Source organism: Maylandia zebra, linkage group LG12, assembly GCF_041146795.1.
Source record: "Maylandia zebra isolate NMK-2024a linkage group LG12, Mzebra_GT3a, whole genome shotgun sequence".
NCBI classification, from domain to species: domain Eukaryota; kingdom Metazoa; phylum Chordata; class Actinopteri; order Cichliformes; family Cichlidae; genus Maylandia; species Maylandia zebra.
In genome coordinates this window covers 21,989,878-22,005,204 of record NC_135178.1, presented here as the reverse complement: position 1 = coordinate 22,005,204, position 15,327 = coordinate 21,989,878, and the positions used below count along the sequence as shown (strand labels likewise).

The window sequence follows — 15,327 nt, the reverse complement described above, 5'->3', positions numbered from 1 at the left end:
AGTGAAGGGAAAGTGCTCAGAGATTTAAGAGCGCCTGACTTTTTCATAAATTGACTCAGTTGTTGGGGGCTCCTCTAAGTGAATTGATGTACCTGCAGTAATGGAGAGCCTACAGCAGAGCGTGAGGTGCAACTAAAATCAATGGCAACGTCATTAAATGCAGCGGCGATGCCTCACAACTATCCTTTCAAACACGTTTAGAGAGCATCCCTCTTTAGTAGGTGTCATGTTTGCGCTTTCACAAATGTATCTCACCGATGAGCAGGGTGGCTCATGATTATTAATTCATGATTTTGTGCAGCGCCCGTGACTGCCTCTGCCTCTTATTTTCTAGGGCCTGGTTTTGTTTATGCAGGTCGGTTGATGGAGAAGGTTGGATCAGCCAGACGATGGAAAGAAAAAAATGCTTACTGCGTTTACACTGTGCGCAGCCGTCATCACAAAGAAGACACTTTTCATCCTCTGCATCCGAGGCCTCACCTGATGAACACAAGTGGACACAAATGAATAAGATTATATATAAGGACAAAAAGGCAGAGATGTCACATACAGCACAGCTAACGAACCCGGCAAGGTCCTCATCCTGTCTGTGCAGGTCTGCCTTCCACATAAGATCAGCATCTCGCCTTATTCATAAACTTTATCTCCTCACTTACACACTGCCATCATTCCTCCGTCTCAGATTCACTGTTGTGAAATTTTAAGTACCTAACTCCACCACTCCTCCTTATCTCAAACGCAGTATCTCAAAAAATATAACATCTCACTCAAAAATTTCAGCTCTTGCTCAATACTCGATTTGCTGGCATCCGCATTTGATCTCCCACGATGAGATAAAGTGCAGCGGGTTCGTCCTTCTCAATCTTTTCAACTTTAAGAAAACATTTGGCAAGTGTTTATTGGGCTGAACAGATCGGGAACAGAAAGTAGATGTAAGAACACATCAGCTCTGTGCCGGCCAACAGATGAACGAAGTTAAGACAAGTCTGACTTTATTACTCTACTAGGGGATCAGTTTTTATAGAGCCAAAAATAGCTGCTTCACTGAATAAACTTTCAATACCATCTATTATACTGTCATTACTATACTTCAGTCGGGACCAACATTTGTTCTAATTTATATTTGGCAGTGCAGCTTTGTTCCAGAGACTAAGGCTCATTTATGAACAGAGAAGGCTTCAATTACAACAGATATGAGACAGATTCAGTCAAACACAGCATGAAAAGGAGGAGGGGGGTTGCAAAGCTGCTTGCAAATGTAAAATCCTCGCTTTAAAAACCTGCTCAGCTGAGTTGTAGCTTGTTGAAGTTGTCTTTTGGAGACCATTTTCCTTTTTATGTATTCTTTAAAATACAGCTACACGTGTTCTCACAGACTAGTATATATTGTTTTATTACAAATTATATTATTAATGCACTTTTTCTTTATAGAAGGTGACCTACTACCTGCACATTCTGTACCGGCGTATCTCACCTGTGCTGCAATGCAGTGGGATGCAGTGGCCATTTCTGAGCTTGTGTCCTGGGCTGCATTGGAGGCAGCGATCTGTTTCAGTGCAGATGATGCAGTATGCCGGACACACGTCACACCGTCTCCCTTCTGAGCCTTCAAACTGGAACAACCCCTCTGGGCAGACATCCAGGCACTGACCCTGAAAGAGGTACCTGGCCACGCCAAACATATCTGAGGAAGAGCAAAAACAGCAAAAGTTTTAGGAAAAGAAATCTGAAGAAGAAGGAGTGCTGAAAACAGCTTTGAGGACATACTCAGACACAGAGTCATACACAGGTTAGGACAAAGCAGTTTTACTGCAGGCGTTTAAAGGAAGGGTACATGGATGTTTTGGTATACCGCAAGGACATTTGGCACAGCCAGTCACACGTGGGAGCTTCTCCTGTAAAATGTATGGAAGCCAGGAAAATGATAAAATAACCCAAATTCATAGGCAGCCCAATTATTTATTCACACAGGTTTAGAGACCAGTCAACAACCCCTTTGCAAATTACTTTTTTTTGTCGGCATAAATATTTATGTAAACAATAATAATAAGCTTTTTACAACATTTAACACATTTTGTTTGATCCTTAAAAAGTGTTTTAAACCTGCTGGACATTCAAATGAAACAATTTAGTGGCTTTAAATCAGGGCACGTGCTTTTCAAAGTCAAATATTTTTGAAACTGTAAATGCAATGATATTTAAATGTCAACATTAACCCAGTTTTTCACAGTTGGTCAGCTAAACACCCTCAGCCTGCCAGTCTGTATTTGCTTTCACTGTAATTACATTTTTTTTTAAAAAATCTGTGTCTGGCCGTAATTTCATACATGTCCGGGCTTGTCCGCGTGCGTGTCAACATTTTTAAACTGACACTTTAGTATTTTGCTTGTTTCATCCATCTGTATCTTCGCTACTCGTAGTAGTGACGAGCGGGGGCGTCGAACATGACTTTCAAAGACCTGTCCTCTCAGTACGGAGCTGTACGCATGTGAGTGTGACTGGCCAAGATAACAGAGGTTGTTTTGAGAGAGGAATGACAAGGGCAGAGGCAGATAGAGGGTCTGTTCAAACTATTATTGTTATGTCTCACTGAGCCTCAGACAGACCGGCAATTAAATGGAACCACATTTGCAAACAGTCTGACAAGCTTGCCGGCTAATTGAGAGTGTATGCACATGTGAAGGTGACAGAGTGTGTGTGTATGTGTGTGTGTGTGTGTGTGTGTGTGTGAGAAAGAGAGAAAGAAAAATCTGGTGTTAATCTTCTTTTGGCTGTCTGGTATCTCAAAGTGAGTGTGTGAGTGGGGGCTAGGTGTGTGAGTAACACAATCTCCCCAGTGTAAATACATTCATTCAAACAGCCATAATACCTCCTGAAATAGTGTGATAAACACAGTTATTACTACCATCCTCCGGTTGATATTTCTTCAGCTGTGGTTGCCTAATGACGTCCGGATTTTATAACTGCTGTTATGAGGGGAGGAAAAAGGCTTTTTGATAGACTGATTGGCTGCACAAGATCAGAAAACATGCAATTTTAGAGGAAGTAAAAGTAGTCATTAAATACAGACCTTTCTTTTTTTTTGACTGATCTGAAAAGCTGACCAAAGTGCAGTGACCTCTAAAGTATGCAAATGACTAATATATGTTTTATCCACATCTATCAGCAGACCTTGAGTGACCTGCTGCATTAATTAGGTTCACTTTTGGAGGATTTATTGATGGAATCTGGCACAAATGAGTCTTTGTGTGAACCAAAGAATACTATGAAGAAGCCCGCTTGGATGGATGGATGGGCCTGATGGATAGATTTGCAGCCAAACCTTTGCAAAAACCTGCATCAGTTCAAAGAGTGCAGCTTTTATGTGGCAGCGAAGAAATAAAGGACGTTTTTATCTGCACTAACTGGTGCTGCATTTCCCTGAAAGCTAACTCAATGCACTTGTGATTGATGTTTATAATTTCTAGGGGCATTGATGTATATTTTAAATATACCTGTGTCACAGGTGGTGCAGCTATGAGCTCCCTCATCAGTACACTCCTGACAGGTGTGGTGACAAAGGCGGCATTGTCTTCCCGCGGCATAACGGCCCTTCTGACAGCGGGTGTCACAGCGTCCTTCATCAAAGAACCTGCAGGTGGAACAAAATTAGGCCCAGCTACTGTATATAATATCCATATTTATAGTGTAACAAGTTGCTGCACTTGCATGACAAGTTGACAAGTTTAAGATGAAGATTTCACAAATTAAAACAGGTTAATCCAAACCAACTGCAACTTTTTTTTTTAGGTTCGTGTAATTATTTTAGCTCCTTCCTTTGGTGGGTTGGCTCAATTGTCTTCTTTTTAGTCAATTGTCAATCTTTTCAGTATACACTACAGATGTTTGTGTGTCAGTGGCTGTCACCGTGTTGCAGGGCAGCTGGTGCAGTCATCTCTCTCTGGACCTTTGCACCGCAGACAGGAAGGATCACACGGGTGGCACTTGTTGTGTTTACTCAAGTACTCGCCTGCCGATAGAGAGCCACAGAAAACAGCATCACCGCACGTTCGGCCTCACTTATCTGCCTCTATTTGACTCACTTCATACTTACCGTGCTTACTTGTCGTATCACTTGAGCGATTTGATTTGATGCTTTGATGTATCCTAGTTGCACCAAATTAACAGCCAATTGCTTTTGTTTTCATTTCATTAAATTTTTCTCTGACTTCTCCTGCACAGAAACAGCTGTATATCTGCTTTTCTTTATCTTGCAAATATATTTCACACATCTTTTTTTGCTAAAAAAAAAACTAAGGTGAAATGATCTGGTCATTTCTCATCTATTTAAAGAGAAGCTGTTGTCTTATGGGAAAGGACAACAGTGGTGCAGTAGTTAGCACTTTCACCTCATAAAGACTCTTGGTTTGAACCTCCCTGAGGCCTTTCTGTGTGGAGCTTGCGTGATCTCCCAGTACACGCGTGGGTTTTCTCTGGGCGCTCCAGTTTCTTTCCACAGTCCAAAGACTTGCATGTTAGGTTCATTAGCGATTCTAAATTGGCTGTCGTGTGGATGTGAGCGCTTCAGTGCATTGAATAAGGCGCTGCCTGAATGTGGATTGTATTGTAAAGCCTCGTGTGTGCTCAGGATGAGTAGAGAAAGAGCAATATAAATGCCACTCAGCTTCCATTTCAGTCGTGACTACAAATTTTAAGCACTTCTAGTTCGCTGCACAGCGTTTCTGCACGAGTTCCCCACTTTGTGTGTTGACTTTGCACGTTTCCTCGCTCACATTTGGGTTTGTTCATTATCCAAAAGAATCACAGTTTAAGTCAGCAGTCGTACCCAGTGTAGCGTTTATCTAATTAAAGTCGTCTCTGAGGGGAAACAACGACTTTTCACGCCATGAACAGGAAGAGCCAAGATAATATACAAAGTCTTAAAGGAAGACATCATCTCTAATCACCAGCATCTGTAGCCAGGTAACGACAATATTTACAACCTCTTGCCATAGAAGTGAGCTTGCTTATTAGAGTGGAAATGCGACAGAGGCATCTGCTATATCATAAGGAAACATCCTTCCCGCAGCCCATTAACCACATCTTCCACTGATGAACGTGTTGAAAATGTGCGTAGGTTCTTGAAGGCCGGAAAGTTATTCTTACAAAACAGATTACTGACTGGAAATTCAGCTTCAGGCGCCAGAAACCTCAACACCTGGCAAAGCAATCGTTGAGTCACTGGATCCCACTCCAGGTAGTTCTTATTGTAAATGTAAAATTAATAAGTGGTGCTTTTCTTTCTCAGGAATGAATACCTAAACTTTGCTCACAGATGAAATGTTTGTAAGCGTTTGTGCCCAAGATTAAGAGGAGAACAAAACTTTACAAAAATAAAATCAACCTTGAAAACAATATTGTCTCCTCTTCTACTTTTGTATTACACAAAGGTGACAGACACTGGTTCAGGCGTAAAGATGGATGCTGTGTGTTTGTGTGCGAGCAGCCTTCAAGGCATCGGTGGGGTTTGTCTGTGCTCTCTGGCTTTCTGTGAAAAGCTCAATTGTTCCTTTCAAAACAAAAGAGCCTCTTTGTGTACAAACACAACAGGCGGTGGCTTCCCATTCAGTAGAGCTCTGCTGAAACGATTCAAGCAGCCCCCGAATACACGCCGTCACTCTTACTCACACACACAAATTGTCTCCCTGTCTTTATGTTTGTCTCCCCCTCACTCACAAACAAACAGAGCCAAGTTCTCAAGGGACAGAAAGCTGCACAACTCCACTCAGCAAAAGCAAACTTTGGACTCCCACTGCCAGACAGGAGAAAAATGGAGCGGAGAAGAAAGGGAGCCTGTCAGGGGAGTAAAACTTTTCCTCTGTTCTGGACTCGGCTGACCTTGTGAGGACAGTGACACTCTACTTTGTAAAGAGAGACAGAGAGCGGGCGCTCTGTTGGCAGGTGTCACACTGACGTCTAACACACCTGATCATGAATCCTGATTCCTTTCCCCTCTTTCACCTGCTGGTCCCTGCGCCCACTCACTCTAAGAAGGTTTCAAGATATATTTATTCTTTTCAATCCACCCAAGTGGTTATTGAATACATTAGGTGTTTATTAGCCACAGTGGTTATTTAACATTGTGTATTTATCACCACAAGGGACCCTTCTTAGGGTTTCATACCCCAAGTGGCGTTTTTGGGATGCTGAACTCACAAAAACCAGAGGAAAAAGAAAAACAATAACATAATAAAATAATAACGTAAGACATAATTTGAGGGTATATCTCAGACTCCTGAAGACTCTTGTCTATATCAGCTACTATGAAGTTATCATGTTGCTTCGCACCCACCTACTAACAGGCTAAAAAGACCCCTTTTAGCATTTATGCAGATATACCTTTATACCATCATTTCATTTTCACAGTATTTTTTTAAAATAAATTCTTATTCATTTGCATAAACAAGACCTATCACTGCTTTTTCTCAATGTGATTATATTTTATTTACCATCACGAGCAGGCCAAACAGTCCTGCATCATGCCTATGTGCTAGTTTATATAGGATGCTGACGCTCTTCTTTACTATTACGAAAAAAATGTTTGATTGCTGGAAACTAAAGAGTTTCCCGAACTGTCCTATCAGTCAGACCCCTGTTAAAAAAATATATTTTATGCACAGCAAATCTAGTTGCAGTGGGGTGCAACTAAAAATAACCCTAATTTTGATAATGAATATACAACAGCCACACAAGTGTGAGAAGACTGCATCCTGGCACTGAAATGTTTCCTGAAAGGCTGATATTAAACAGTGATTAGTATTTAATGGGACATTTAACCTGAAAATATTATTGTAGTACTACATATCTCCCCAGAATGTGTTGAGGTCTCCAGTTTTGTAGATGCAGATACATCTAAACGGCACTCATTTACTACTTTGTGATTAAGTTTCATTTAAAGTCTCTAAATCTCCTCAAACTGTTCGATGTAAGAACGATGCTAAATAAGGTTTGTAAATTTCTTCATTCTCTGAGTGACGATTACTAGAAGCTGCTTTGGTCATCACAAGCCCACAAATGTCATTTATTCATGTATCCAAACTACTACTTTTTTTCTTCACCACTTATCCACTTGGAGACTATCTTTGTTGTAAACCTTGGACAGGTTTAACACAGAGACAGACATGTATTCATTCGTACTGCTAGATTTAGACTCAACTAACGTGCTAATGCAGAAACCCCACACGTCTGCAGGATCCAGCCGGCCAGTGGATTCAAACCCCAGACCCTCTTACTGTGAGGTATCAATCCAAACCATCACATATCTGCATCGTCCCATACAGCGTCATATTTTTGCTATTATTTGCGGCTTTGTGACAAACATTCTATATTCATAAATGTAATCTAATACATGTAAAAGTTAAATCCAAAGATGTTAAATAAACCTTGCACCCAAAAACACACACTGTTGACCAGTTTCAGCTTCCACCTAATTGTAATTGAGCACACATATCTCCCTTTAAGAGCTGCGCCTGGGGCATGTACAACTTTCACTTAATCAATGCGATTGAGTGCCAAAAAACGAATTCAAGGATCTGAATTTCAATGATGTTTTTGCCTTTCATGAATTTGTAAAACATAACTCAATAGAGTGAAAACAGGGAAACTTAATGACTTGGAAAGTGAGCAAACAAAAATGCTAATGAATGAAATAATACTGATTAATACACCCTCAAAATAATTAATGGAACTCAAAGGGAAAAAAACATGAACAGATTAAACATTTTAATAAGAACACTTAAGTAAAAAAAAGAAAAAAAAAAGATTTTCAAAACTAGGACTTTGAGTAACATTAATAATGCATTGTCACAGATATGTCACAGGTACACAATAAAAACAGCTTTTATATGAGGGGTGGGTATGTGCGTGCGTCTTCTACCACACGCACACGCGCACACGAACACGCACACACGTGTCATCTTAAACAATGACCAAGATTAAGTTTTTGTTAAACAAAACAGGGGATTCATCAATCTTTATTACAAATCATCAAGAACCATAACCAGATAACGGTACAACAATTCATCTAATACTGTAAATGCTCAAGCTGCGGGTGCGATAACCCACACAAAATAACAATCTTAAACATTTTTTTTAATATTTTTTACTTTATTTTTTTTATTGTTTCGCTGTTCTTTAATAGAAGCCAGCACCTCCAGGACAACCCTTTGAGTTCGATCAGGTAAAGTTCAGAGACAGGAGGAGAAACCGGGCACCTGACGTATGACGGCCTTGTCGCACACACGATGCGATTTGAATTTCTAACACAATGGATTCTGTCTAAAAAGAAAGTAATAATAATAATTTGATTGCATTATGTTTGTTTTAGGCTTTTTCCCCCTTGGATTAACTGGCCAAAAGTTCTGCTGCCAATAAATAAAATGAGAAAGACTTTGAACATGAATTTTCAGAGTAAAACCATCCCAGCACCCCGCCGTTTCGCTCAGCTGTCGCAGACCTTTACCTGCCGATGAAACGTGATAACAGCATTTTTCTGCTTCAATCGCTGACCCCACCATGGTCAGAGTTTAGAGCAGTATTTCAGCTTGATATGCTTTGCCATAATAATGGGATGACGAAAAGTTTGGACTTCTAAAACTCTATGTTATTTGATAACAGTAACATGTAGGGGATGCACCGATACACATACCCTTTTGTTTGTGTGGAAAATATAACCAACATGTAGTAGAATTTCAGTTCCCTTTAATGAATAAACTTCAATTACTTTAATCCAGTGACAACAAAAATGACGGAGGAGGCTTAAATCGTTTGATCACAGAGACGGATGGAATCGATACTCGGTTTGGGGGGGGAAACAAAAAAGTTTAGTATCTATAATCATCATTTTGTGTGAAAAATTTGCATCGGTACATCCCTAGTACCACAAAATTACTATACCTCACTGCAGAAGCTCTGGAAGGAATGACTATTGACTCGTCCTGTAGTACCTCTTGATGGATCAATGCTGTCTGGGCTTACATCAAGAATTAATGGCATTCTCCGAGACCCAGTAAAGACAAACGCACACGCTCTTCAAAGGGTAACTTTACGTTTTAAGTAAATGAAATGGGGTGATTCTGGTCAGCGACATGCATCCGCCTTGTATACAGTGAATTCAAGTGGTGCACAGATTAAGTGTCTGCATAGTGTGTGTGTGTGTGTGTGTGTGTGTGTGTGTGTGTGTGTGTGTGTGTGTGTGAGGGGGTATGGACGCATTTGTGTGCCGTGTGTGTGTGTATATTAAAATGTGTGTAAATTTGTCTTCTCGCACAGCCAAAGTCAGCCCAGACACACATTATTTTCACATTACTGCGTGAGCTTGGTTTTTACTTTTTTCTTTTTGTCGTCCCCCCTCTTTGACGTATATTTACAGGCATAAAACCACGGCTTTTCCTACTGTATGTTCGCTTTCCATCTGTTTATCATTAACACTGGAAAGAGAGGAGGAAGAGGAGCCAGAATACAAATGCACACAGACGTATTTGACACAGGCTGAGCGGCTCCTGCATTTTAGCTATAATTCCTATACTGGCAACAAAAAAACAAAAAAAAGAAGGGAGGGAAAAAAAAAAAAGGAGGTTCAATTATTTTGGCATCAATGCTTTGGTCACAAAATACCGACACTTATTCTTTTGTTTGTTTTCGCTTATGTTTTCATTTGCTCATTTGTTCTTGAAGTAAGTCCCAGTCGTGTTACGCCCTGACCTCGTGTGTGTCCCAGTACAGAAAAAAAGGTAGGTTTGTTGTAGTCCTGTCATCGCACCTCCGATGCAGTCCCTTTAAAAGAGGCACAGATTCTCTTATAAATTATGTGACTGTGAATGAGTGGGCAGGGGGTCTGAAGAGGAGTGGGGTGCCCCCTGTGCCCCCCTCCCCCCGCATCCCCCCCCTGCACTCCCTTTAACACCCAGCAACTACGTCCCATCACCCCTTTTGTGAGCATGTTCTGCAGCACAGTTGTTGCAGCACTTTCCTCTGGCAGAGATTGTTCTTTTTAACGAGCACGCAGAAGCTGCCTTCCGCCCAAGATTCTTCATTTGCTTTCCACAGAGCAGGAAGAGGAGATAAAGAGGGGTGGGTGGGTAGTGGGGATGGAGAGGGGAGAAAGGAGACACACACACACACAGACACACAGATACACAAGGGCAGAACCATTTGTGATGGTTTAGAGCCGTGTGATTGGTCAGGAGACAGGGTTCAGGTGACAGGAAGAGGTTTTTGTTTGTTTGTTTGTTTAATCCAATCACAGGTGGTGTTCATCGAGGAGGAAAATTATTGCAGTCCGGTGGAGTGATTTCAATCCATGTCAGGAGAGAGGGGAATCAGATTCAGGAAGGAAAAAAGAGAGAGAAAAGAGAGACAGAGAGAGAGAGAGAGAAAACAAAACAAACGTCACACAATTAGAAAATTGAAGATTTTTGAAATTCACAACGTGGTTTCATTTTGCACAACAACAAAAAAAAGGGGACAACAAGTGGACCGCCAGTCTGTAAATCCTGTGAGCCAATTCTTTCACAACTCAACAGCAGTTCACATCGGAGCTGCAAATCAAAACGTCACCAGTAAGAAGCTGGAGCGGAGGGTGGGGGTTTAGGAAGACAGGAAACAGACTGAGTGTGCACTTAAAGTCCTCATCATTAACAGAAAGGTCACGCAGTAAAGATATTTTATCCTCGGAGCTTTATCTCATCACAAGCCGAGACTTCGTGGCCAAGGGTTCATTTTAAATAGAAGGTCACGGCTAGAGCAGAAAATCACAGGATTTATTCAAAGCCTCATAATCAGACCATCACATCAGAGGGGTTAGTGGGGGGAAATAAAAAATAATAACGAAAGAAAGGGAATGTTTGCATTTAGAAGAGCATCAGCAGAGCATGCTCAATTTGGGGAGGAGAAGCCACAAGGCGTGGATGACAGAAAATGGAGAACACAACGTAAGGCAGGAGAAGATTGAGCAGAATATTTAAATAAATATAAAAATATATCAATGAAGACTTGGAAGGGATTTAATAATGTTTAGCAACTGAACAGTTATGGTCACAATCCACCCCCTTGAGTTATGGCATTAAACAATGGTAACGCGGGCCAATATTTTTCATCTAGACCTTTAAGATCTCAATGAAAAATATTACCACTTCAGCATTTTATCTTGTTGGACAGTTTTCTAAACTTAAGCCATAATAAACACATGATTTCTCGAGTTATTACCAAAATGTATTTGTGAGGTCACAGTAAACTAGTGCAAGACTTAGAAGATTTAGATATTGGAGGCCGAAGTGAACATTCGTGCCAAATCTCAGGAAATCCCTCAAACAGGATTGCGTGTTGCTGAGAATGAATGACCCCAACATGGAGCACAAGAAATACAAAGGAAAACATAAAAGAGCGCATAAGTAGATACTCAACAATCTTTTCTGCCCATGCGATCCAACAAAGTTCAGGAACCCAGGAAAGCACTGTGTTAATGTCATATGATAGAAACGTGTGAGCACGTAGTCCCAGAGAGGTTTTATATTAGTGACATGCAGGACATGGATGTAGAGCACAGAAGCTAAAAGCACAGCTTTGTTGGTTAGGAGCTACAGCAGTGAGCGGTTTCATTTAACGTGTTAGTTCAGAGTTCAAATTTCTTAAAAATGGCCGCAAGTGAATCATTTTCTTTGTCAAACTACTTCACCTGTGGGCCAAATAAAAACCATTCCAAATAATAAACAACTATCCAGATCATGGTATTGATAAGAAAGCTGACAACTCACCATCTTTGCAGATGGTGCTCACCACGCAGGCTCCTGCCTCCAGATTGTAACCACTGTTGCAGCTGCTGCAGTTTCTTTCCCCGGGCCCCAAGCACTCATAGCAGCTACTGTCACACCTGCCGAAGGGTGCGTGAGGAATTAGATGCTAGTCAAGGCAGCACAAACTTTATTCCTGCACGCCAAAATCGGAAGTAAATCGATCGCTATAAAGGCAGTGATGAATGACACCTGTTAGAGCTCACATTTCAACTTTGTCAGTCTACAAACACCAGAACTATTAAAAGGTATGACTATATTAATAGCAGAAAACAACCCTGACGCATATATTATACTGCAGTATTAGACCTTTACAAAAATGGAAAAAAAGCTGTAATTTATGTAGACTCTCTTATTTATTCTCTTACTTTTCTTATATGTAATATTATTGGCCTATTCGGTTTCTGCTGGTGAGCGGTGTCTGCAAATGTGCCAAATTTCTGAACACAGAAAATCTGGAGGAGAAGATACCTGAAGCAATCCTTTAGGAGCAAGTGTTAGACACAGTTATCACATTTATCATCCCGCTAGTGTGAAAACATCACTTTCTGAGACAAATCTGAAGCTGAGCATGAAGGAATCCAGTACGGTAAAAGGGTCAAGTGGGCAATAAATAATTCAAGACGGGAAGGGAACATAGCAGGGAGGTAAGGCCATAAGAGGAACAGACAAGATGTCTGACGCTGTGGATGAGTTTCAACTAGCAAAGTAGTCATCAAACCATTGTCAATCATGGGGATATGATTATGTTTACGTGTTCTTTCCGTCCTCATTCAGGTTAACATTAGCGAAGGGTGACTCAACAGAGCCGTCTGTGGGAAAAGCTCACACAGCTTAAAGACAACAAAACAATGACGGCACCAAATGTCAGCGCTGACTGGCTCTGTGACTGTGGTTTACTGGGAAGTCCTTCATTGCAGGCTTTCTGTTCTCATTTACTTTTACTGTCATCAGTGACTGATTGCAATTTTGCTGAATTACCCCGTTTGAATTTTTAAATACAGGTGTAGTGCAGCAGAGTTTTGATTTCATCAGATGTAGGTGCCCATCTTCAGGCTGCCAGCTCAGAAACCAGAAATGCACAGAGCAGGGAGAGAAATAAGAAAATAACAGCGGAGGCTAAAGTTAGGTTTAAGTTGGAAATTTGCACTTGCACTAGCAAAAGAAACTTCCTTGTTTATCTCTACAGACTGGAAAGTCGTCCCCCCACACCACCCCTTTTCACCGTGGCGTAGAGGTGTTGGCAGGTGTGCTGACTCACTTCTTACAGGACCTCTGCACCTGCCCGTTGTCTGAGGTCTGCTCTGACAGGTAGTAGCTAGGACTGCATGTTAAAACACACCGCCAATCCTCAAGTAAGTAGCCGTCCGCACACTTTGTGCACGCCTCGACTCCTGTGCCTGCAAGACACAAATGCATTTTTGAGCGTTACACTGGCGAATAGAAAATGTTGATCGTGTCTTTAAAACGCACAGATTTACTGCACATTACAAATGTAATCCTGCAAGCATTGCTTCCTACCTGCGCAGGTGGCACAGGCCCGGTGACATGGTTCGCAGGTCCTTCTGTGGCCGTTGTAGTAAGTCCCGGCGTCACAGGTCATCTGACACTTGTTTGCCTGAAGGCTGGAAAGTGAAGCGAAACAAGGCACTCGTAACTTTAAAGTAAAACCAGAACATCCTGCAGTAAAATCACCGGACATTAAAAAGCCTCATGTTTTCCTTTGTGTGGATGCAGTGTGCATCAAAACAACATGCTTCTGACTTTTGCATTGATTTTAAAGGTGGCAGATGGTGGAGAAGAGGTCAGATATGTAGCAGGTTTGGAGGTTACAAAGTCGGCTCTGTGGAGTCGCAGTGAGGACAGGTTGGTGAGCTTTGCTAAGCTGAAAAACAGCTGGTCCGCGTTAGCTTAGGTTTCCCAGAAACAATTTCGTCTGGTCCCGTCTTCCTCTCCGACTCCTAACTGAGCATTAATGGTGGACTAAGTGGAAGAGGAGAGACTGTGTGTGTCTGCGCGTGTATGTGTGTGTTTCTGTGGTCTCTGAGGCGTTCAGAGGAAATTATGGCCTACAAGTGTCCCTCCCCACCTCCACCTCTGGCAACACTATGCACTTAAAAGTTGGGTTCAAGACCACAGTATGTTTAAACACTTCACAAGTGTTTCTTTCCTGACCTAGCTGGAATTCCAGCACTTTAGAAACTATCCTCAGTCAGGTCAAATGCAGCTGGGTCATTTTGAAGAGGCTCCTGTGGAAGTGGCCAAATGATGAACTGAACCATGTCTCAATGGCTGGGTAAACGGTTCAGATCATAGCCTCTTCAAAGTAAGGATTACAACGCAAAACAGATCCTCTTCCTTTGGGTCTCCACATTACACAAGCATATGTGGGCTTTAATAAGCCACTGACCACACTGGATAACTATCAGTTTACTCAATATGGATCCCAAGTGGATAAAAGTTGGGAAACCCTCGTTTCACCGGTTCACTGTACAAACCACAAAGTATACAATGTTCTGGAATAAAATGGCAGCACTTCTGCAACATTACAGTCAATGAGCACAAAAGGTTTTTATCCTGGAACCACAACAGTGATATTTGGGGGGGGGGAAATCTACGTCAAATTTTATGTTCAAGGCTTATCAAAGCACAAAGCCCTTCATATGATACATATTGTAGAAGCGGTCCATGTATAATGAACCACAACCCACTTGCGGTTCAGGAGTTAAAGCGAGTTGTCCAATAATCACAGCAGTTCAGTGGCTGTTCCTGTTGAAGCATCACTGAGCAAGAGTGTAAGAACGGGTGAAAAAGCTTTAACTGAGCAGTGTGTTTGAGACCAGCTAGTTTGTACGATTTTCTGACCACATTTAAATGTGAATGTTATATAAACAGACTCAACGATGGTGACAAAAAACATCCAACTGTTTGCAATGAGGGGCAAAATTTGGAGGTTTTCAGACCAATCTTTTCCTGTTGCAGTACCTCATACATTAAAACCTGATTAGTCAGATGATAATTTAAAAGCACTTAAGACAGAAGTTGAGTCCTGTTTACTTTCTGACCGTCATGCAACTGACCATTTTCTAAAAGAAGTTGATGTTCACATCTGATTGTCAGAGATTCTCACAAAACATCACAACACTCTCCTACTGCCCAACATCTTACAGCCAAAGCACAACCGTCACGAAAAACGCAAGGCAGGATTTCTTGTAATTTAAGTCGTTTTTAGGAATAGTTCTCCTGGTTTCTTGAAGGACATTTAAAGCTCTTCTTTGGATGTTGGCTGGCATTTGTTCTATTCTCTGTCGAGATGATCCCATACTGTTTCATTACTGTGTTTTTCTCTACACAGCTAACCTTTTACTGCACTGGCAGTGTGTTTGGGATCATTGTCATGCTGAAAAATACATTTACTGCCAATTAGATGCTTTACACTTCGTATTGCATTGTGAGTCAAAATCTGATGCTAGTCCATGTTTGAAATTAAATCAGTTTT

At 41.4% G+C, this 15,327-nt stretch overlaps 1 protein-coding gene across 3 annotated transcripts in view; it reads right to left on the bottom strand.

Annotated features, from left to right (window-relative positions):
- pcsk5b (proprotein convertase subtilisin/kexin type 5b) overlaps nt 1-15,327 on the bottom strand; it is a 90,539-nt gene that overhangs the window by 10,485 nt on the left and 64,727 nt on the right. Inside the window, exons 18-24 of one of the 3 annotated variants that reach the window (XM_076890895.1) lie at nt 13,350-13,453; nt 13,090-13,228; nt 11,793-11,908; nt 3,907-4,009; nt 3,495-3,631; nt 1,475-1,684; nt 412-480 (exon numbers count right to left, since the gene is read on the bottom strand). In XM_076890895.1, coding sequence (XP_076747010.1) covers nt 412-480; nt 1,475-1,684; nt 3,495-3,631; nt 3,907-4,009; nt 11,793-11,908; nt 13,090-13,228; nt 13,350-13,453 — 878 coding nt within the window. Of the gene's footprint in view, nt 1-411; nt 481-1,474; nt 1,685-3,494; nt 3,632-3,906; nt 4,010-7,746; nt 10,077-11,792; nt 11,909-13,089; nt 13,229-13,349; nt 13,454-15,327 lie in introns of those variants that run through there. The other 2 variants (XM_014413997.4, XM_076890894.1) reach the window with 2 other exon arrangements.